This window comes from Quercus suber, unplaced genomic scaffold (assembly GCF_002906115.3).
Source record: "Quercus suber isolate HL8 unplaced genomic scaffold, Cork oak 2.0 scaffold_407, whole genome shotgun sequence".
Taxonomy (NCBI): Eukaryota; Viridiplantae; Streptophyta; class Magnoliopsida; order Fagales; family Fagaceae; genus Quercus; species Quercus suber.
The window spans coordinates 630068-653075 of NW_027069858.1; the positions used below are offsets into that span (position 1 = coordinate 630068).

General features: G+C 37.6%; 2 protein-coding genes across 2 annotated transcripts; both read left to right on the forward strand.

Annotated features, from left to right (window-relative positions):
* Nucleotides 1–3971: 3971 nt before the first annotated feature.
* Nucleotides 3972–6058, forward strand: LOC112029575 (jasmonate-induced oxygenase 2). The gene is made up of 3 exons (XM_024062265.2): nt 3972–4579; nt 5034–5361; nt 5635–6058. Exons 1-3 carry the CDS (start codon nt 4110–4112, stop codon nt 5893–5895), a joined length of 1059 nt encoding a protein of 352 aa, XP_023918033.1. The 5' UTR covers nt 3972–4109; the 3' UTR covers nt 5896–6058.
* A 9781-nt stretch (nt 6059–15839) lies between these two features.
* Nucleotides 15840–18884, forward strand: LOC136062367 (uncharacterized). The gene is made up of 6 exons (XM_065761342.1): nt 15840–16097; nt 16214–16531; nt 16674–17133; nt 17248–17394; nt 17761–18369; nt 18535–18884. The coding sequence occupies exons 1-6, from the start codon at nt 15840–15842 to the stop codon at nt 18882–18884; spliced, it is 2142 nt and encodes a 713-aa protein (XP_065617414.1).
* Nucleotides 18885–23008: the final 4124 nt, after the last annotated feature.

Below are 23008 nucleotides of genomic sequence, written 5' to 3' on the forward strand. Positions count from 1 at the left end.
AAAAAAAAAAAAAAAAAAATGGTACTGGTAACACCTAAACCTCATGACTTACCAAATGCCCATATAACTTATCCCTTACCTGAAACCAGAGGAACCGAAAGCCTACAGTCGAAGGAGCTTAGACTTGGGTACTAGTAACACCTAAACCAAATATCTAAGCTTACTACTATCAAATACTCCTTATCATAAACTTACATATTCATCTCAAAGCCTATCTCTCATAATCAATGAAATCCTAATCCCACCTCAATGAGGTTCCCCAAACACAAGATACATTCATCAAACAACATGATGTACCAAATCATAGAGAAACCATTATTTTAATGTTCATATTCAAATCATGTCAAACAACTTTAAAATCAATTCAAAATGTGTTTGAGATTGGAAGCAATGGTGCATGCATAAACTTACACAAGGAAACATATAGCATGAACAAAACATCTTCATAAAAACAACAGTTGAATGGTTTAGAATCCCTCTTTTAGAGTATTAAACCTTGAACCAAGTTATTCAAAATTTATCTATGATCCAGACATACCAAATGATGAGCATATTAATTTATAGCTCAAAATATCCACCCTAACTTTAGAATTAAATCCTCAAAGTTAGGTATGTTACTTACTGTTCACTGTTTATTCTAGCAACATATATTCCACTTATAAAATACAAATGGGTTATCAATTCACATCCACTTATACATTTATAAAATACAGGATTTATAATGACCAAACAAGTTAACCAATGAGTGTAACTCTCATCAGGTTCATGAAGTGCCTATTAACTGACTCTCAACTAGAAGATCTCGGATCTGAGGACGAAGTTTAGATCCCTTACGTGCACGACTCTAACGTCCGGGGCAAACACCCTGCCGTCTGAAATAGCCAATAGAAGTGAAAATCAGAATACGCAAAGTACACGTGCATGTGAATCCGAGCATAAACTCAAACAAAAAGAAAGAAATGTACATAAAAAGAAAAATAATTAATGATCGGGACGAACCCACTTCTCGCCTAGTAAGCGGACAAGGAAAATCGCCGACAAACCAATTGCCGCGCACCAAAACGAACTCCCCGGCAGAGTTTTTATTTGAATCGGGCAGGCAGGATATCAGCCGTACCCTCATGTCTCTCACTTTGAGGTAGTAATTTGTTTTCTTACTTCCGCATAAACTGTACATATGGTTTATGTCATGCTGGTTTAACTGTAAACTGAAGGTCTGGTTTAATCTACTCACGCAACTCACCAGCCTGTAAAAATTGGGAGGAAGTTGGTCCGAGCACAAGCCGTAGTACCTAAGTGTGTCTATTATCAGGGGGTCTATGGGAAACCTAACCCCACCCTCCAAGATGGCCATTAAGGGGAAGAAGGCAGTATTGCCTCCTCTATGGAGTGCCATCTCACTTTCGTGACAGTATGCAACCTCCACATCGCTAGGGATGTTGAAGGCCTGCCTAAAGGTTGCTAAGGTCGCAGCCGTATCTAAAAGATATGAATACCCCATCCTAGGACCCTAAAATTTAAGAAAGTGGAGATATGGAGAAAAGAAGTGTAGAAAACTTACTGTGGGTTCTAAGGTGAGAGAGATTTCTGGGCTGGAGTATGAAGACGCAGATGAATGCGCGGCAGAGAAGAAGTTGCAGAACTCAGAGTTTGTAAAGTAAAAGAATAGTGTTGAAGGCCCCTTTTATAGTGAACACAAAACGGGTGGGCAGCGGTTAATCAGCCATTATGGAAATTGATTAACCAGCCATGATGACTTCAACGCCCGATAAACAACTGCGCCTCCTCGGTTCACGAAGCGTCAGGCAATGATGAGGGTTGTAACGCTTGGCCAGATCCAGCGCGCCTTTTCAGGGCGCATTAATGAAACCCTGCAACGCCCCAGACGTCACTTCACTGAACCCGTAACGTGCGCTCTTTGGAGTTCCTTGATTCACGCCGTGCGCCGAGCATAAATCAAGGGGGGGCTAATGTGCGGCGTCCGAACTGTTGGGCCTACTCAGCCCCTAGTCTCCGCTCCAAAACACGCGGTCATTGGGCCCAATCCTCATTCACCCTACGGCCCAACCCTCGCTATCGCAGCTCGGGGGTGCCGGGCTTCACTGCTAAGTTATGATCGGCATATTTTTTACCGAGCATGTTCGGAGATGTCATTAAACGGCGCATCAACTTTGTTCGGCTCAAAGAAGGCCCTCCAAGAGCCACTACCTAGCTCTAACCTGAAGTGGGAACCAAGTCCCAAAGCCACCCAGGCCGAGACTCACACTTACCATCCCCCTAATTGGACCCTCCGTAGCACTAAGCACGCACTAACTCTGCCGAGCTGCCGACGAAGGTGGGAACCAAGTCCCAAAGCCACCCATACCTGACCTCCCACTTAGAGAAAATCCTACTGGACCCTCTGTTGCACAAACATGAGAGCATTGATAACCTACGCCTGAGCTGAGCATTATAAATAAGAGGGAAGGATAAGAAAAGGGGGTTGGTCACAAAAGGGGAGGAAAGAGAACAGGGGTAATAGAGAAGCAAAACAGAGAATCCGAGAGTAGTTGGAGGAAAGATTGTGTTGCCGAGAAGGAGAAAAGTGATCTCATTGAGTCCTTAGTTGTAGAACTACCCATAGTAGGAAATTCAGCCCAACAAACAAATAAGTTGTGAGCCCAAGTGGGGTTGAGCCCATTGGCCTCATTTGCGACCCGCACAGAAGTTATTGATGCAAGTGTATCAACCTAATAATTTTGTGGGATCCAGTTAGTTCAACTAGTAAAATCTATAATGGTTGAATAAAAGATCTATGGTTTAATACTTGTCTACACCAAAAATCGATTGGTGTCTTTGTTTGATAATAAAAAACACAATCAACAAAAACAAACGTTATAGGTTGAAAATCTATCCCCAAAAAAACCCTGATAATTTCAGTAGAGTTGATGTTTAAATAATTATGAATTTATGAAAATCAGGATACCTATCTTGTCTCTTCATGTTTAATAAAAATGAACAATTCTATAACTACAGCTTTTTTTTCACAACTATTGAGTTGCAAAGCTTTCATAGATTTTGATCTAGATCATTTACCATTGATTTTATTTTTTTACCCACCATTAATAACTTACTATTTAAACTAAGTGTGAAATTTTTTGTGTCTCTAAGTTTATTGAATAAAAAGTACTACTGTGTCTTGGAGACAGTATGGATCATTTTAATAGATAATGTATTACATCGGCCAACAACGTGGGTCTCATTTTTATTATTTTTTTAGTGAAGTAACCTTAATTCAAATGTTAATGCAAAGAAATATAATATATAATATGTTTATATCATTTAATAAACTGGCCTCATTTTATTTGGGGAAAATATTTCAAATCTTTCTTATATATATATTTTTTTTATTGGATGTGAATTTTGAAAATTTAACCATTAGATTACTTGTAATTATTTTATCCTCCATATTTACAAAATTTTAAAAAGATTAAAGATCAATAACTATATCATCAATCAAATGTTTAAATATCAAGATTTTGTAATTTAAAATTATATATATATATATAATAAGTTTATTGATTAAATAGTAAATAACCTCAAATTTGAACAAAATTTAACATGCATATTAAGAACATAAAAAAGTATATAATTCAGCAATTAGTTTTTAGAATTCACATCTAACATAAAAGAAGAAATTGAAATTCTCATCTAACAATGCGGAGCCACCTCTGACGACAACAATAATGTAGAAGTTCCGTAACCGAAGATTATTGCCATTAGGAAAATATCCATACATAGAACAAAACAGCTCACCCCAGCAATATGCAAGCACAAACGTCACACCCTTAAATATATAGCAACCATACAAAATCAAACCTTAGTTTTAATCTCCTCATACCATCGGAATCCGAAAACCCGTCCAAGTTCAATGTACATAAATAAAACTCAATCTCACACATATAAAATTTTAAAATACCTTCTTTTCAAAAAAAAAAAAAAAAAAGGGTTTAAAATACCTACCATTCCTTCGTCACCACACCAATATTCTTACAAAACACAGAAACACAGAAATGAAAACCAATCTCTTTGAGCACTAAAAAAACAAATCCACCAATTAGTTAATTACCATGGGAGAGGTTGATCCAGCTTTCATTCAAGAACCTGAACACAGGCCAAGAATCTCCTACATTGAAGGCAAAGGTGTCCCACTGATCGATCTTTCTCCAATACTCTCCTCCAGCAATGTTTCTGCCATTGAAGTTGAAGGCCTTGTCAAAGAGGTTGGCGATGCATGCAAGGAGTGGGGGTTCTTCCAGGTGATCAATCATGGGGTGCCTTTGGAAAAGCGAGAGAAGATTGATGGTGCCTCAAGGAAATTCTTTGCTCAGAGTTTGGAGGAAAAGAGGAAGGTGAGGAGGAATGAGAACAAGGTGACTGGTTACTATGACACAGAACATACCAAGAATGTTAGGGACTGGAAGGAAGTGTTTGATTTTACTATAGAGGAACCCACTATAGTCCCTGCTTCACATGAGCCTGATGACACGGAAGTCACCGAATGGAATAATCAGTGGCCTGAGTACCCGCCTGACTTAAGGTAAGGTTTTTAACAATAATATATGGAAATCTTTTTGTAGATTTACAATAAAATTCGACTAATTAATAATAGTTATTATGGATTAATATGGATAATTTCAATATTAGTTCTAGCCAATATCAATTAGATGAAAAAATTATAAAGTTCAACCTATCTCTACATGATATGAAAAGGAGAGTTCTAATCACAGCACACTTAATGGTTTTGGGAGATAATGTTGCAAGAGCTGGTGAGTGGAGACCACAAGAGAGTGGATGGTACATTTTAATAACTATTCATCTAAGGTTAATATGTTAGTAACATATGAATGTGTCTTCATTACTGTTATTTGGGAGGACCCTCTGTAATTGAGTTAGAATTGAAATGAATCTGTCAAGAATTATGATTTAATTTGTAGCCCAATTCGAGGGGATTCATCTATGTGATCTGATGGGCTCCTTTGACAACGAACCAGGGAGATATGCCAAGAATATGGTCAAGAGATGGAAAAACTAGCTTACAAGTTAATGGAACTTATTGCTCTGTCCCTGGGCTTGCCGGCAGATAGTTTCCATGGCTTCTTCAAAGATCAGACCAGTTTCATCCGACTAAATCACTATCCACCTTGCCCAACCCCTGAGTTAGCACTTGGTGTTGGTCGGCACAAGGATGGTGGTGCCTTAACTATCCTTGCTCAAGATGATGTTGGAGGATTGGAAGTGAAGCGGAAAACAGATGGTGAGTGGGTTCGGGTCAAACCCACCCCAGATGCTTATATCATCAATGTTGGTGACATTATTCAGGTAACGTTCTCAAATATTCAAATTAACTCTGCTAAGTACAAATCATTCATATTTTTGTTAATAGCCAAATTCATATTTTTGTTAATAGCCAAACTTGCTTACAAATATCAATTACAAATATGCATGTATGGATCAAAAATATAATACTTGTCCAATTAAAATTAATTCTATGCCAATTAATTCTATGGATCAAATGAATTCTATATTGGAATTGGTATGTACTTGGAGGCTTTTGTCGTTGGCCAGTTTCACTCAGAATGGAAATGTTTTTAGGTTTGGAGCAATGACAGGTACGAGAGTGTGGAGCACAGGGTGATGGTGAACTCAGAGAAGGAAAGGTTCTCTCTTCCATTTTTCTTCAACCCGGCACACTACACGATGGTAAAGCCTTTAGAGGAGCTGACAAATGAGCAAAACCCTGCAAAATATAGGGCATACAGTTGGGGCAAGTTTATAACCAACAGAAAGCGCAGTAATTTCCAAAAACTTAATGTTGAAAATCTCCAAATTTATCATTTCAGGATATCAGAATAAGCGTGTAGAACCTACTATTATCTGTAGGTAAGAAATAATATTAAGCTTGTTGTAAGTACCGTGATTTGTATAGAGCCTATGGTCCTATGGAAGCATGATGTGTTTCAATGTCTTGGAGACGAGCAATCCTGTAAATAACAATAATGGAGTATGCTTCGATGTATTTGCCTCATATTGCAAAAACCATTGGACGTGATAATATATAAGTATAATGGGAAGAAACTGAAGTCATTGCTTGATGCTTGGATAAATCCAAAATTGTTATATCTGGATATTTAAATTTTCCACATAAAACTTTCACTTTTACATGGTTGGGAGAAATAATTTCTAGGAAATTTTACTCCCATAATGTTTTTGAGAAACTGGTTCCTAACTTCAACCACTGACGTACATGCCATATTTTGGTAAAAAGTGACTGCCATCGCACCAATCTTAATTAGATCATTTTTCTCAATAATCCAGTTTGAAAATTATTTAACCAATAGAACTATTTCAAACTTATATCGAAAGGTAGCCTATTTGAATCTCAAGTCAAGTTTCATGCTGTAAAGATATTAAAGTTAATATTAAAGTTAAAGGCAAGGTTAGAGCAGCAGTGACACAAGAAGGAAGTGATGCAACAGTGAAGTGCTAGCAAGATGGAGCAAAGTGAAGCAAGTGTTAGTGTGATGTGCAAAATGACATGAACAGCTAAGTGACTTGTAGTTTAGACTGTATTAGTTATTTATGATTCACACGTGGGTGATACACGTGCAGTAGCTGATGTAACTTCCCTGTAACTGCCCAGCGCATAATTTGGGAATTAGTTTTCTTCATTCTGTCAGTATAAATATAGGGCTTTGTACATTTTTAATTCAATTGATTCAATATAGTAATCACAAAGATATTCTAGAAGTTTTCTATATCTCTCACTCTTTTTCTCTCTCAATTTCCATAAGCATTTTATACTTCTTCTTCTTTGTTTATCTATTCTCATATGGTATCAAAGCCTAAATCCATTTCAATGGCGTCCAATTCTCAGCAAGCTTCATCTTCAACCTTACAACGTGAGCTTACATCAATGGAGGATCCTCGTATTCCGTTCTTTTTGCATCATGGTGAATCACCTGGTGCGATCTTGGTTTCGCAGCCATTAACAGAGGACAATTATCTTACCTGGTCTCGAGCTATGAAGATGGCTTTGGATGCTAAAAGCAAACTCGGTTTTGTTGATGGATCAATCATTGCTTCAATGGCAGTTACTCCTTTGGAGATGTAGGCATGGTCTAAGTGCAATTCAATGATTTCCTCTTGGATCTTGAATTGTGTTTCACCTTGAAAGTTCAAAAAGGGCATAAAACACCTTTGAACGTTTAGACCCCAAATAACAAAAATACCAATTCAAGCTTTACATCAAACAATTTATGTGCGGAATATGATAACAAGCTTATAACTGAATTGATAGAACAATCTAAGCCAAATATAAATACATCCACAGCAGTAAATATAAGGCAAAGGTAAAGGGAAAGAAGATGCAAACACACGGACAACACACGATGTGTTATCGAAGAGGAAACCGAAGTCCTCGGCGTAAAACCTCTTCGTCGCCCTCCAAGCGGTCAAATAATCCGCTAAAGAATGTAGTTGGGATACATGAACAGCAGAAGACCCTCCAAGCCTAATCTACCCAAGTACCTAAACCCTCCAAGCTTCTTGCTCCAACGAGGTTATGCCGAACCTATTTCTTCTCTAGCTTCCCGGATTCCGCTACTTGACCATAGCATCAACCAATGTATATTGGTTCCTTTCCAAACTGCTTTCCAAAGCACCAAATGGACCTTCTCACAGACGTGGGTGTGGTGAGACAAGGGTTTGGTAAATGACCTCTCAAGGGTATGACAATGGAGAGGAAGAGAGTAGAGGAATTTGTAGAGTCTCTTTAGATGAAGATTGGGGATGAATCAATCGTGTATTTCTCTAGGGTTTTCTCTCACAAAATTCTCTCTGGAAGCTCTCTCAATATGATGGGTATAAGGGTGTATATATAGTAGGGTGAGAAGGGAATGCAAAACGTCAGTTTTTGCCAAACAGGGCAAGTTGGCGACTTGATCTCGCGGCTTGGCCAAGTCGCGAAATCAAGTCGCGACGTAACGGCCTGGCCAGACTGGAACTTTTGTCCTATAGCGTGACAGCTGGCGCGACCCTTCAGCTTCCCAGTGTGCCTCTCACGTGACTGCCTTTCGCGGCTTGCCAGTCGCGAACCACCCGCGAGTCCTAGTCGCGAGACTCTGTTTTTCTTGCACACTCTTGAGCTTTTCTTCACATCTTCTCACACACTACCCTTACAATTTTCCCACCTAAATACAGGGTTACTAAGTGCTAAATTACAAGCAAATTGGTCACGGAATAAAGCCAATTAGATGGTTGATTAAATTCAACCTTACAATCTCCCCCTTTGGCTATTCCGTGACAAAACCCTACAACAGACTCTAGACTTAAACGTGAGTTGGGAACAGTTGGAAAACTCACTCACACCTAACTCTAGATTCTGAAAAGCTCTTGAACATATGAATAAGTAACTCCTGAAACACAATAACATAGCAATATCATTGTACGCAGAAAACTTAATATGCATATGGAGCAAAATAAGCATGATCAAGCAAAAATGAACATAGGCATAAAAGCAATAATTCATGGCAAGATCAACACCAGTAGTCACTTAAGCAAAAGTGATTACTATGTTCATTCACACAAGGAATGAACATCCGGACATGCAAAAATGATAAACTCAATTGAAGAGAATCATTTGCAAGTCCAACACTCAACCAATGCATACAAACATATATGCATCTAGGAACAATCCTACAAGGGCACAAGAGTGTTGTACTTAGGGTAATGCAAAGCATTAACAAGTACCAAAACACAAAGCACAAAGGCTGCATAAGCAAAGTTTTTGCAAATACATGGCACAAACCATACAAGCCTACAATCATGCAAAAGTGCTAGAAACAACCCTCAAAGCTTACAAAAGCAACAATGGGTACAAAAGACAAACAAACAATGCTAAAAACTGAATAACATCATACTATATAAGTGCTGAAATAAACAACTACTACCAATAATTCACATATTGAGAGTTTTAAAACAGACTTAAACCAGTGTATAAAGCAAAAAGACTTTTTCAACAAAAATATTTAAACTCCCCCTTTCAATTCCAAAATGCACAATGTACAAACTCCCCCTTTCAGTATGCACCCTTCTTTTTAGTCTTAAGCTTCATTTCCCCTTGCTATGCTTCAATTATCTCCCCCTTTTTGGCACGAATAGCTAAAGGCTGTCTTCCAGCTTCTGTTGTATGTTATCTAACTGTAACTCAATGGTTCCGAGACGCATTTGAGTTTGATTATGAAAGGAGTTGAGAAGTCGTTCTAAGTCCGAAATCCGATGTAGCACGGTTTCAGTGAAATAACTTTGTTTTGGCATTTGGAAACCAGGTGGAATAGACGGAGTGCCGGTTGATTGTGCAGGAGTAACTGTAGTAGGGGCAGATGGGGATGCCTGTGTGGATGGCTCAGTCTTAGGTTTCTTGGAAGAGTGACTCTGGCTTGCTTGGAGAGAGTAGTGGGATATTGGTCGGGAACGAGTCAATACTCTCTCATTTGATGAAGGACTAATACCTTTACTAAGAACAATCTTCATGACTAGACTGCAGAAGGGAAGAATTGTTCGTGTTGCTGAACGGGCCGATGTTTTCCCGATGATATGGAATATATGAGCACAGATGTCAATTGGGGCACCAGAAATAAGATCACACAGAAATTTAGCCCTTCCAAGGTTGATGAAGGTAGTGTTTGACAGTGGATAGAGATTGGAGAACATGATCAGCTTCAAGGTTGTCAATTCTGGTGAAAATAAGGCAGTGCTTATAGATGATCCTGTGCTTCCCACTTCATGTTCAGTTCCCAGAACATGAAGGATGTCTTGTGCATGAAGTTCCCGATCATCGTATGGAGTTCGATCCACATCTTTTGGTCTGGTGATGTGAAGAATCTTAGCAATGGAGTCTGCATTTATGGAAAATTCTGTTCCTCGAACCCAGCATTTTAACTCGACTCCTGTGTATCTGGCATTTGAAAAGAATTCCTTGACCAAATCTTCAGTTGGATCCTCAAACTTGCCAAATAAGTCAGTCCAATCTCTTCCTTCAAATATCTTAGGGATAAATGTTGCCTCTAGAGTATCAAACTTGACCACTCTTTCCACAATGGGAGTGGACTCTTTGAAGATATCGGTGTAGGTCTTTGAGTCAGTAGGAGTCCTGAACCTTTGAAATGTAGATTCTTCGGATGACTTATACGATAAACGAGTCCGTTTAGCAACCGGGGTTGGCGGATCATCAGTGACAATGCCTTTGCCTCTGGATGAACAACGAGATATCTGCAACAATGTTGACATACAGAAAAGAACCAAAATGCAATAGCACAGGAAGCAAACATCAGATTGCTTATTGTCAGGAAAGAAAAGACCAGATTTTTCACAAAAGCACAATAACAACATATTAACTAGACTAACCACAACTCGGAACACCAAATATAATGAGTGGCAGAACATTTCAGAACAGATACTCACAATATTACACATGACAAAATGCCAAAAACATAATATGAGGAATGCAACACATTCTAGAACCACATCATATAACACCGTCTTTCAATAGACAAACTCATGAACAAAAAAAATCACAGAGAACCACAGTATGGGCAAGATAAAACCATCAAAACACACAACATACAAACCCATAGACACATGTTCAAACCCATTACAACTCAACACAACAGGGACACTATTCACACCAAAAAGATACTTGAACCAAGTACAATGAAGGAAGATAGAAAGAATCCATACCTTTCTTTTGCTGTTTGATGAAGACATGATGTAAAAATGGATACTTTTTCAGTGAGAAACGGAGTGTTTGAAAGAAAAAATGGGGAAGACAGTGAACAGTCATAAAACTTCGAGGGAAAAACTGAAAAACGATTTTAAAAACTGTCTTTAAAACGCAAAACACGCGTTTTTCGCGACTTATCCAAGTCGCCAGTAAGTCACCAGATCAAGCCGCGAAACACTGTGAAGGAAAGATTCTAGAAAAATCTTCTAAGTGTTTTTCGCGACTGGAAGGTTTAGTCGCGAAGGAGTCGCGAGCTGAGCCGCGAAAATCACTGAGTAACCCTCGCGATTGGACCTTCCACCCGCGAACAAGCCGCCAAAATGAGCCGCGAAAAGAGCAAAACACAAATTTTTCAAAAATTTTCTAAGTATTTTTCGCGACTAGAGTAGTAACTCGCCAGTAAGTCGCGAAAATCTCTGACTGAGCTCGCGACTGGGGCTTGCGACTGTGCTGACCCGCGACTTAGTCGCCAAAACAGGGTACCACTGTTTTTGAGAAAATTTCACAATTTTGTAAAAACAAAGTACTTTCCAAAAACAAAACAAAAATACTCAAAAATCTTTTTGTGTTTGTCCACTAAGATTGAGCATGTGAAAACACATTTAAACAAGTACAATCACACAAATGAATATGGCATTCGTTGAACATAGACTTGTGTGATGTGTGTGGATATCAAAAATGAGATAGTTCTTAGTCCAATGTGAAGCTTCAATGATCAATTCAATCAAGGCATACACAACTAGCACTAGATAATGTGACCTATCTCAATTATAGAAACATGCATATATGACCTCCCACAAGTACTTGATACCAATACTTTGAAGCTTTTCATTTGGCTCCATATTCAACATATTGTTTGCAACATTTGAGCAAAGAGAATCTCATTGTGAGATAGATGCCTGAAATTTTTGATATTTCAATTGATGAGTTAGCCTTTGGCTTTTTGAGCATCACACATTTTATTTTGGTCGCTTTCCCTTTTTCCTAGTCAAATACTAGTGTGTGCGACAGGCTTTTGCAGCTCTATATCTCTTTTCATTTGGAGATTTACATTTAGAGAGCTCTTTTAAAGCATAAAAATAAAAAGTGGGAAGATATATAGGCATGAGTCTATGCATATCTCAAGATCAACAAAACCATTCACTAATCATTCATGACAAGGTTGAAGATCTATTTACAACAATCACATAGATTTCAGAATTTCTTCCACAAAGATATGAGTGCATGAGAGACAAGCTAAGCTCGTTAAATGCACAAAGCCATAAGTACAAAGGTACAGGGCAAAACATGCTTGGAGACAAAACTCAACAAAGTGATCAAACTTTTTGGATTTTCAACTTTTTATGTGTTTTTGGATTTTTGACACAAAAACAGTAGAAGAAAGATCAAAAACAAAAAGAATAAAAGCATTTTAAACACAAACAAACCACAAATTAAACAAATGCTCAAAAACACAAAGCAACTAACCAATCTTATCCACAAATCATAGGAAGAATTGATGCATGGACATGTTATAATGCTTATGCATGAGTACCCTTTGTCACCCACACGTCACGTGCGTTTGGGGTGATATCCTTGATGGATCGGGTACGAGAGTTAGGACTTTCAAACCTCCTGTTGAAGCTCTCCAAGCAAGTGGTGAAGGCGCCAATCATTTTCATCACGTCCGTCATTCCGGGATCATGGTTTTGGCTCCTTGATTGCTCACCACCCCAAGACCTCAAGACACTTCTTCTTCCTCATGACCGAGATACACTTGCATTGTTGTCTGCTCTTAGCTTTTGACAGTTGGGTCTAGTGTGTCCTTGCAGTCCGCAATAGTGACAAATATAGTTTATTCTAGGACCCTGCTGCTGTCTTGGAAGAGATCTTCCTCTAGCTCCAAATCTGACTTCAGATTGATTTCGGGACTTGTTGAATTCCCGTTGATTTGCCACATTCTGTTTCTTCTTGACCTCAACTTTCTCTGGAGTAGGCTTATCAACAGCCGTCTCATTGGTTTTTACAAACTTTACTTCCTTGGTGACTTTGGCTGATGAGCTGCTCCCTCCGGTATATCCCAACCCGGACTTGTCTGAGGCATGTTTTTGGGATGAAATAACATCATCTAGCTTCCTGGAGGAGATCCTATCTACCTTGGCATGAGATTGTACTACCTCTTGCTCAAGGAATCTCACTTTAGTGTAAGCTTCTGATAGCTCACCATTAAGTGTTTCAATTTCACATTTTGCCTCCTTATATCGTGCCAGGAGACTTTTGTAATCTTCCTCAGCTCTCTTCATCTTCTTGATGGCTGCATTAGCCACTTTAGCATATTCACCGGTCTTCTCAAGGAGCGAGTTGTAAGTCTCTTGCAATCCCACCGTTTCTCCAACTTCCTCATCTTCAGACTCTTCGACTATTCCCATAGACTCCAAATCAGAATGTTCCCCAAGCTCTTTTACAAGTGTACCCAACTCATCCAAAGTCTCCACATGTGCAATGGTCATGAAAGCGGAGTAATTTCCTTCTCCGTCACAGCCATCTTCAGAGTCAGAATTTGATGAATCAGCATCACTCAAAGTTGTGGCATAGACCTTTCCTTTTGTTTTCAAATAATTGGGACATTCCTTTTTGAAGTGTCCATGTCCATTACACTCGAAACACACAATGTCCGAGGAAGATTGAGACTCCTTCCCTTCTTTCCTCGTAAACTCTTTCCTATCACCTCTTGAAGATGAAAATTTCCTATCATTGAATGGTTTTCCACTGTTCTTCATCTTCAGGAATTTTCGGAAGTTTTTCGCCAGATATGCTACTTCCTTCTCCACTCCATCTTCTTCTGAAATATCATGAGATGCTACTCTCTCATCAATTGTTTTAAGAGCAAGTGATTTGCTCTTCTTCTGTGAGGGCAGGGACAATTCATATGTCTGCAGAGAACCAACCAGCTCTTGAACCTTGATGTCGTCAAGATCCTTGCTCTCTTCAATGGCTGTAACTTTGGGCCGGAAAGTTTCTGGTAGTGACCGGAGGATCTTCCTTACAATCTTTGAGTCCTCCGTCTTTTCTCCCAAGTTAAATTTACCAACAACCACTTCGTTCAGTTTGCTATAAAATGAATCAAACGACTCTTCCTCACTCATTTTTAACTCCTCAAAGCGAGTGGTCAGCATTTGAAGTTTTGTGTCCTTCACTTTCTTAGTTCCCTCATAGGTTGTCTCCAGAATTTCCCATGCTTCCTTAGCAATGGAGATGTGAGAAATCCGGTGGAATTCTTCTGGAGAAACACCGCAGAAGATAGCATTCAATGCCTTGCTATTTGCATTTGCTGCTGCAAGAGCATCCTTATCCCAATTTGCCTTAGGAGCCTCCGGTTTAGTCCAACCTATATCAACTGCATCCCACACAGTCTCATCCATAGAACACAAAAACGCCCTCATTCGGACTTTCCAAAATGCATAATTATTACCATCAAAAAATGGTGGAACATTGAGAGATTGAGACCTATCCATCTCACCAAGGGGTCAAGGATCACACTCAGGTATTAAAACCACAACAAGTGCACCCGCTCTGATACCAATTGAAAGTTCAAAAAGGGTATAAAACACCTTTGAACGTTTAGACTCCAAATAACAAAAATACCAATTCAAGCTTTACATCAAACAATTTATGTGCGGAATATGATAACAAGCTTATAACTGAATTGATAGAACAATCTAAGCCAAATATAAACACATCCACAGCAGTAAATATAAGGCAAAGGTAAAGGGAAAGAAGATGCAAACACACGGACAACACACGATGTGTTATCGAAGAAGAAACCGAAGTCCTCGGCGTAAAACCTCTCCGCCGCCCTCCAAGCGGTCAAATAATCCACTAAAGAATGTAGTTGGGATACATGAACTGCAGAAGACCCTCCAAGCCTAATCTACCTAAGTACCTAAGCCCTCCAAGCTTCTTGCTCCAAAGAGGTTACGCCGAACCTATTTCTTATCTAGCTTCCCGGATTCCACTACTTGACCATAGCATCAACCAATGTATATTGGTTTCCTTTCCAAACTGCTTCCTAAAGCACCAAATGGACCTTCTCACAGACGTGGGTGTGGTGAGACAAGGGTTTGGTAAATGACCTCTCAAGGGTATGATAATGGAGAGGAAGAGAGTAGAGGAATTTGTAGAGTCTCTTTAGATGAAGATTGGGGATGAATCAATCTTGTATTTCTCTAGGGTTTTCTCTCACAAAATTCTCTCTAGAAGCTCTCTCAATATGATGGGTATAAGGGTGTATATATAGTAGGGTGAGAAGGGAATGCAAAACGTCAGTTTTTGCCAAACAGGGCAAGTTGGCGACTTGAACTCGCGGCTTGGCCAAGTCGCGAAATCAAGTCGTGACGTAACAGCCTGGCCAGACTGGAATTTTTGTCTTGTAGCGTGACAGCTGGCGCGACCCTTTAGCTTCCCAGTGTGCCTCTCATGTGACTGCCTTTCGCGGCTTGCTAGTCGCGAACCACCCGCGAGTCCTAGTCGCGAGACTTTGTTTTTCTTGCACACTCTTGAGCTTTTCTTCACATCTTCTCACACACTACCCTTACAATTTTCCCACCTAAATACAGGGTTACTAAGTGCTAAATTACAAGCAAATTGGTCAGGGAATAAAGCCAATTAGATGGTTGATAAAATTCAACCTTACACACCTCATATCACAGCTAGTGTGATTTATAGGAACACAGCTCTTGAGGTTTGGAATACACTCACAAATCATTTTTCTCAAGCTAATGGACCACGAATTTCACAACTACAAAAGCAAATTTCTACTGTGATGCAAGGTGATTCAACAGTCACTACATATTTCACAGGGCTTCAAGCATCGTGGGATCAATTACTGAATTTTAGACCTTTGCCTTGCTGTTCTTGTGGTAAGTGTACTTGTGGTGTTAATGACAAAATCACCACTCTTCAGCATCAAGATTCACTGATGCAGTTGCTCAGTGGGTTGAATGATGCTTATTCTTAAGTACAAACTCAAATTCTTATGATGGAACCCACTCCTTCAATAGATACAGCTTTCTCTCTGGTGGTTCAAGAAGAGAGGCAAAGATCCTTGGGTTTCAATCTGGGATCATCAGTTGAAATGACTGCTCTTGCTATTAAAATCAAAGCTTTACTCATGGCTATGGTAATACTAGCAAGAATTTCAAAGGCAACACTGGGAAAGGAAGGCCTATGCACAGTTATTGTGGCAAGCTTGGTCACATTAAGGAAAAGTGTTATAAGCTGGTTGGTTTCCCACCAGGTTACAAGTAGAAGGGAAAGACTCCAATGGCAAACCAGATCAGTCTTGAGGGTGATCAATCCTAATTTCAGTCTGAAGATCTATGCAGTGGCAATTTTCCTTTTTCTTCTAAGCAGTGTCAACAACTGATCTCTTTGCTCAATACCCATGCCTTTGCTTTTGGTTCATGTGAAGGTGTTCATTCAGCTAATTCTGCAATCAATCTTAATGCTGCATCAGGTACTTCTTGTAATTTGTTTCAAGGAAGTATGTGTTTAAGCATGCAACATTCTGTGTTTGCTGTTAAGCCTATGAATATGAATGCCTTCAATGGTGAGACTTGGGTTCTTGATATGGGGGCCACAGATCATATAATTCATTCTATTACTTTGTTCACCAAGATCACTAGTTCTATTTCTACCTTTGTTCAATTACCTAATGGTGAGAAAGTTACTGTCACTCACATAGGAACAATTCAAATAACCTCTACCTCTCCTTTGTGTTCCCTCTTTCTCATTCAATCTAATCCCTGTTAGCAAATTAACAAAATCTCTATCTTGTTGTTTTGTTTTCCTTTCAAATTTGTGTTTCATACAGGACCTGGCATGTTGGAAAACGATTGGAGTGGGTAAATTGCACAACAATCTTTACATGCTGCAAGCTTCATCAAATTGCACATCTCTATCAGGGGCTCCTTCTATTTTGCAGTCTGTTTTCAATTCCCTTGAACATTATGTTTCTAGCATTCTTGTTGTTTCTAAGTCATATCTTTGGCACCTTAGACTTGGGCATGTTTCTGATAATAAGCTCAGTGCATTGCACAATCACTTTCCTGATGTAATCCAGTTCCAAAGCAATAAAAATTGTGTTCTTTGTCCTATTGCTAAACAGAAAAAGCTTCCCTTTCCATATTTCAATCATATTTCTCATAATGCTTTTGACATTGTCCACTGTGATGTTTGGGATCCTTTTGTTAAGCCTACTCAAGAAGGTTACAAATACTTTCTGACCCTTGTTGATGATGCCACTAGATCAACTTGGGTCTATCTCATAAAAAGTAAATCAGATACCAGACCTTTACTTGTTTCCCTTTACAACATGATATGTACTCAGTTTCACACTAACATTAAAGTTTTTTGAATTGATAATGCCCCTGAATTTTTCTTGAAAGATTTCTTTTCTGCTAATAGTATTATTCATCAGCATTCTTGTGTAGCCACTCCACAACAAAATTCAGTTGTGGAGAGGAAACACCAACATATATTGAGCATGGCTAGGGCTTTAAAATTTCAGTCCAATGTCCCTCTTTATCTTTGGGGTGAGTGTGTGTTAACTGCTATACATATCATTAACAGGTTACCTTCCTTTATTTTGAACAATAAATCACCTTTTGAGAAGCTTTATGGCAAAACTCTTTCCTATGAACATCTCAAAGTTTTTGGTTGTCTTTGTTTTGCTTCAACTTTAGTTCATCATAGGTCTAAATTTGATCCTTGGTCAATTCCTTGTGTTTTTCTTAGATACCCCTTTGGTGTTCAAGGTTACAAGCTTCTTAACCTGTTCACTAAAAGGGTTTTCATCTCAAGGGATGTGATCTTTTATGAAACTATTTTTCCTTTTGTTTCAAATCCTTATTCATCTTTTTCTCATTCCAATATACCTTTACCTCATTTGTTTCTTTCAGTGGCTTCACCTCATGATCCTTTGATTTCCTTTCCTCATTCTGACTTTATTCTTGCACAAGATTCTGTTATTCCATCTGCAGATATGCCCATTCTCTCTGATTCTTTTTCTGATGTTGCTCCTTCCTCGCCTTCTGTCCTAGAATCTCAGTTACCAAATGAGGTTGCTTTTGTGCCTAATTCTAGTATTCCTCTTAGTATTCCTTTTGCAGCTACAGACATTGTTCCCACTTTAGATGTTGCTCCTATTCCTTCATCTTTAAGAAGATCTCAAAGGGTGTCTAAACCTCTTGCCTATCTGCAATCTTACAAATGCAGCTCAGTTCATTGTGATCAATCTACCCATCTCCATTCTTCCATCAAGTCAAGTTCTTCATCTACAACATCAGGTACAAAATATCCTTTGTCTTCTTATCTGTCTCCTTCTAAGTTGTCCCCATCTTATGCCAATTTTTGTTCCCTTATTTCTACCATTCCTGAACCCAAATCTTATTTTGAGGCTGTCCAAAATCCTAGGTGGCAAGAAGCTATGGATGCAGAAATTGCTGCTTTAAAGTCTAACAATACTTGGATTCTCACTCTTTTACCTCCTCATAAAAGGGCAGTGAGTTGTAAGTGGGTTTATAGGGTGAAATATAAATCGGATGGCAGTGTTGAAAGGTACAAGGCACGTCTAGTTGCTAAAGGGTTTACTTAGCAAAATGGTCTTAACTTTACTGAAACTTTCTCACCTGTTGCAAAAAAGACTATTGTCAAGACTTTGTTATCTGTTGCAGCTGTTAGGGGTTGGCATTTGACTCAACTTGATGTCAATAATGCCTTCCTCCATGGTGACTTGCATGAGGATGTATATATGCAGCTTCCACAAGGGTTTCACTGCAAGGGGGGACTAGTATGTAAGCTCAATAAGTCCTTATATGGGCTCAAGCAAGCTTCTAGGCAGTGGTACTCCAAGTTTTCTTCCACCATTTTGCAACATGGCTTCAAACAGTCAAAATCAGACTACTCTTTGTTTATTAAGAAGTCTCAGAATTCATTTTTGGCTTTATTAATTTATGTTGATGACATTCTAATTGCCAGAAATGATATCAAGGCTGTGGAAGAACTTAAAGTGTTCTTAGATTAGAAATTCAAGCTTAAAGACCTTGGAAATTTGAAATTTTTTCTTGGCCTTGAAGTTGCTAGATCAGAAAAGGGGATAACCTTGTGTCAAAGAAAGTATGCTCTTGACATACTTAATGATGCAAGGATGACAGCTTGCAAGCCTTGCAAAATTCCAATGGATCAAAATTTGAAACTAAGTAAATATCAAGGACAATTGCTGCAAGATCCTGGAATCTATAGAAGACTAGTTGGTAGACTGTTGTATCTTACTATCACAAGACCAAACTTGACATATTCAACGCATAAGCCTAGTCAATTTATGTCTAAGCCTAGAAAACTCCATTTGGATGCAGCTTACAAGGTGCTACAGTATATTAAGGGCTGTCCTGGTCAAGGAATTTTATTGTCCTTAAAGTCTGATTTCCATTTAAAGGGGTAAATTGATGCAAATTGGGCAGCATGTGTGGACACTAGAAGATCAACAACATGCTATTGTATCTTCCTAGTTGATTCTTTGATTTCATGGAAGTTTAAAAAGCAGTCCATTGTTTCCAGATCTTCTGCAGAGGCTGAGTATAGGGTAATGGCTGTGACAATATGTGAGATAACCTGGTTGATTGCATTGTTAAAGGATCTTAAGGTTTATCACCCACAACCAGCCTTGCTTTACTGTGACAATTAGGCTGCAATTTATATAGGGGAGAATCCTATGTTCCATGAACGAACGAAGCATATTGAGATAGATTGTCATTTGGTTAGAGACAAAGTGCAAAATAGAGTGATCAAACTACTTTATACTCCCACTCATACTCAATTAACAGATTTATGTACAAAAGCCCTCAATGCTCAACAACTAACTTATTTGCTCGACAAAATGAGCATAATCAATATACATGGATCTGGTGCTAACCTTGAGGGGTGATGTAAAGATATTAAAGTTAAAGGCAAGGTTAGAGCAGCAGTGACACAAGAAGGAAGTGATGCAACAATGAAGTGCTAGCAAGATGGAGCAAAGTGAAGCAAGTGTTAGTGTGATGTGCAAAACGACATGAGCAGCTAAATGACTTGTAGTTTATACTGTATTAGTTATTTATGATTCACTTGTGGATGATACACATGCGGTAGCTGATGTAACTTCCCTGTAACTGCCCAGTGCATAATTTGGGAATTAGTTTTCTTCATTCTGTTAGTATAAATATAGGGCTTTGTACATTTTTAATTCAATTGATTCAATATAGTAATCACAGAGATATTCCAGAAGTTTTATCTATCTATCATTCTTTTTCTTCATTTAGTGTTGTTTCCCGTTTCAATTGGGTTGTGATGGGTTTTGTTCAACTAGGTTTTTGATTTGGGTGTGCCTATGTATGGTTTGGGCATGGTTGGGTGTATGGTTAATTTGGCCCTAAGATTAAAGAAAGGCTTATCGCATTAAGGCTTCTAATTGCTAAAGCTTCATTTTTTGTTGCATTTACTCTCTCTCTCTCTCTCTCTCTCTCTCTCTCTCTCTTTGTATTTTGGGCCCAACAAAACGGTCCGATAGATTATGATTTTTCAAAAGAAACTGATTGATCAAATCTATTTGGTTCCCAATAAAATGCATGAAACTGTTAGATGGAAATTTTGCACAAATAAGGGAAATTTTTGGACATTGAAAATGAGAATGGTTGGAAAAATGAAGAGAACTTGACATCAAAATTGAAGAGAAGAAAGGTTTACTCAGCCTTTGAAGACGAGTCGACCCACTTGGCTAGATTCCAAAAGCTTCTTTTATATTTTTCATTGAATCTTGACTCTTGAAAAATCAAGATCCAGATGACTGATTATTTATAATGGCCACATAAGTCATAGATGTGACCTAAAACTCACCTCTTGAAAAGTCAAGATTCAAGTTCTAAAAAATGCTATTTTGAAATATATATATATATATATATAAGTTTGAACAATAATATTTGGTCAATTAATTTGAAAATTTTCATTATTAAGCATAAGTGTCTTCAATCTTACATGAAGCATTTCAAAGTATTTGCAAGGATTAATTTAGTTAATTCAACTTCAACTAAATACCTACATGTTGTAGCTACATAGGAGAAAGTGACATTTTATAGATGATATGGTTCTTTTCAAAAGGGTTATCTTTTGGTTGCTAACAAGCTAGCCTAATCTTATAAACGCACCTACACAAGCAGTTTGTACATGAAATTATGCACGGTGGCTAGTCACAATACAACATTGTGACATTGCTAAATCATACGGTTACAATGCTGGAATTTGGCTTCTTCTTAGATAGACCAAATATGTCAACCAATTGAATTATAAAGCTCTTAACCATTTTTTTTAATAGTAAAATACAATATAAATTAGATTTAATAGTTGTGAGTGTAACCCTTTTCCCCTTGCAATTTTTCTCCAACAAAATTCATGAGCTTTAATATACCATTGAGATTCAGGCCCAAGTTAGCATGTTAACATCAGATTTTAGCTTTTGGGCAATGTCAGAGTCCCAAAAATGGGCTCTTATCAAAGCTAGAGCATCACAAATATATATATATATATATATATATATATATATATATGTGTGTGTGTGTGTATATATATATTCTAAGCTCATGGTTTTACTATAATCTCAATCCACCCATAAAAAAATCTCAACCTATACTACATAAAATGCATCATATATTTATTATAAATATATGGACCGAAACTAAGTTATAAAATTTATCATAGTTACATTTCATTATATTAATATTTATTGTCTAAATTTCATGATAGGAAATTCATAGTTTTTAGTGATCAACTCTATTAAATTGCCGAGCTAAAAAAAAATATTAAATTGCCTTTTTTTTGTTTGGCCCAAATTGCCGAGCTAAAAAAAACTATTAAATTGCCTTTTTTTTGTTTTTTTTTGAGGGGGGGGGGGGGGTTGGTGAATAACTCTATTGAATTGTCTATAAAAATAATAAATAAATAAATAAATAAAAACTCTATCAAATTGGTTTGCTTGGTGATTGATCCTTAGGAATATGCCAGCCATTCCAACAGACAACAACAAACCCCACTGTCTGGGTTTTGACGCTGCTTAGTCCATTATTGCAGCCATTCAGTTAATAAGGTCCTCTGCTTGATAGTCACCTTACATTGTCATCAAATGAGTTCCAATTTTGCCCAATTGAGGTAAGAATGCTTCTCTCTCTCTCTTTTGGGCCAATATTGGATATGTCAATTTGACATATCCGATATATGTCAAGAATTAATACAAGAATTATTTCGCCTGTAAATATTTTTTAATAAAAATAATAATTATCTGTTGTGATTTTTATTATTTATTTATATTTCGATAATTAGGAAGAATTTGAACCTCGAGTATTTCGGTTAGAAATATCAAAATTGGTGTCCATTGTGGTAAAATAAAACTTTTGGCAAATTTGTTATGATTGATGTAGAAAAAGCGTTGTTAAAGACCTTTATAAAAATAATATTGTTTTAACTTCTAATAACTATTTATCATCTTAATAATTTATTTTAAAAATGTGGAAACCTAATCTTACTAAATAAATATTATTTAGATATCAATTGGTTTTTGGTGTAGGCGGAAATTAAATCTCAAATCTCTTATTCAACTATTAGAGATTTTACCAGTTAAGTTAACTAGAACCCACTGGACAACCTATACTTGATAAGAATATCTATTGTTATATTTCTCATTAAAATATCTATATTCCAATATTACGCATACAATATTTTCTTTTTCTAAATCTTATGCAATAAAAGATTCATTCTCAAATTTTCTTTTTGGTTCTTGTTGAATGAAACAATCGATTGATGCATTATTTGACATGTAATGTGGATTTTCGGTTATAACTATCACTATAAAATAAGTTAATTTTGTAGCTGGGCTAAGGCTATATATGATATAAATAAATCAAATAAGATAAAATTGATTATATAATACTAGCCTCATCACACACGCTCTGCACGTGCGATGAAGCTCTTTTTTTAATTTTAAGTTTAATGTAATTTTTCAATTTGAATTAATCTACTATTAGTGAAGTTACACAGAAATGGATTTTTAAGAAACTAAAATTTAAGATTTGAAATGAAGTAAACGGTTAGTTTTATTATGTGCTAGTTTTTAGGAGAAAAATG

What these genes read in the sequence shown, in the direction of transcription:
- LOC112029575 (XM_024062265.2), top strand. Translation starts at nt 4,110, where the DNA reads ATGGGAGAGGTTGATCCAGCTTTCATTCAAGAACCTGAACACAGGCCA. An exon ending in GAGTACCCGCCTGACTTAAG is followed by an intron (nt 4,580 to 5,033) that starts GTAAGGTTTTTA and finishes ACAACGAACCAG; the next exon opens with GGAGATATGCCAAGAATATG. An exon ending in ATGTTGGTGACATTATTCAG is followed by an intron (nt 5,362 to 5,634) that starts GTAACGTTCTCA and finishes AAATGTTTTTAG; the next exon opens with GTTTGGAGCAATGACAGGTA.
- LOC136062367 (XM_065761342.1), top strand. Translation starts at nt 15,840, where the DNA reads ATGGAACCCACTCCTTCAATAGATACAGCTTTCTCTCTGGTGGTTCAA. An exon ending in GCTGGTTGGTTTCCCACCAG is followed by an intron (nt 16,098 to 16,213) that starts GTTACAAGTAGA and finishes TCTTCTAAGCAG; the next exon opens with TGTCAACAACTGATCTCTTT. An exon ending in TCATAAAAGGGCAGTGAGTT is followed by an intron (nt 18,370 to 18,534) that starts GTAAGTGGGTTT and finishes TATCTGTTGCAG; the next exon opens with CTGTTAGGGGTTGGCATTTG.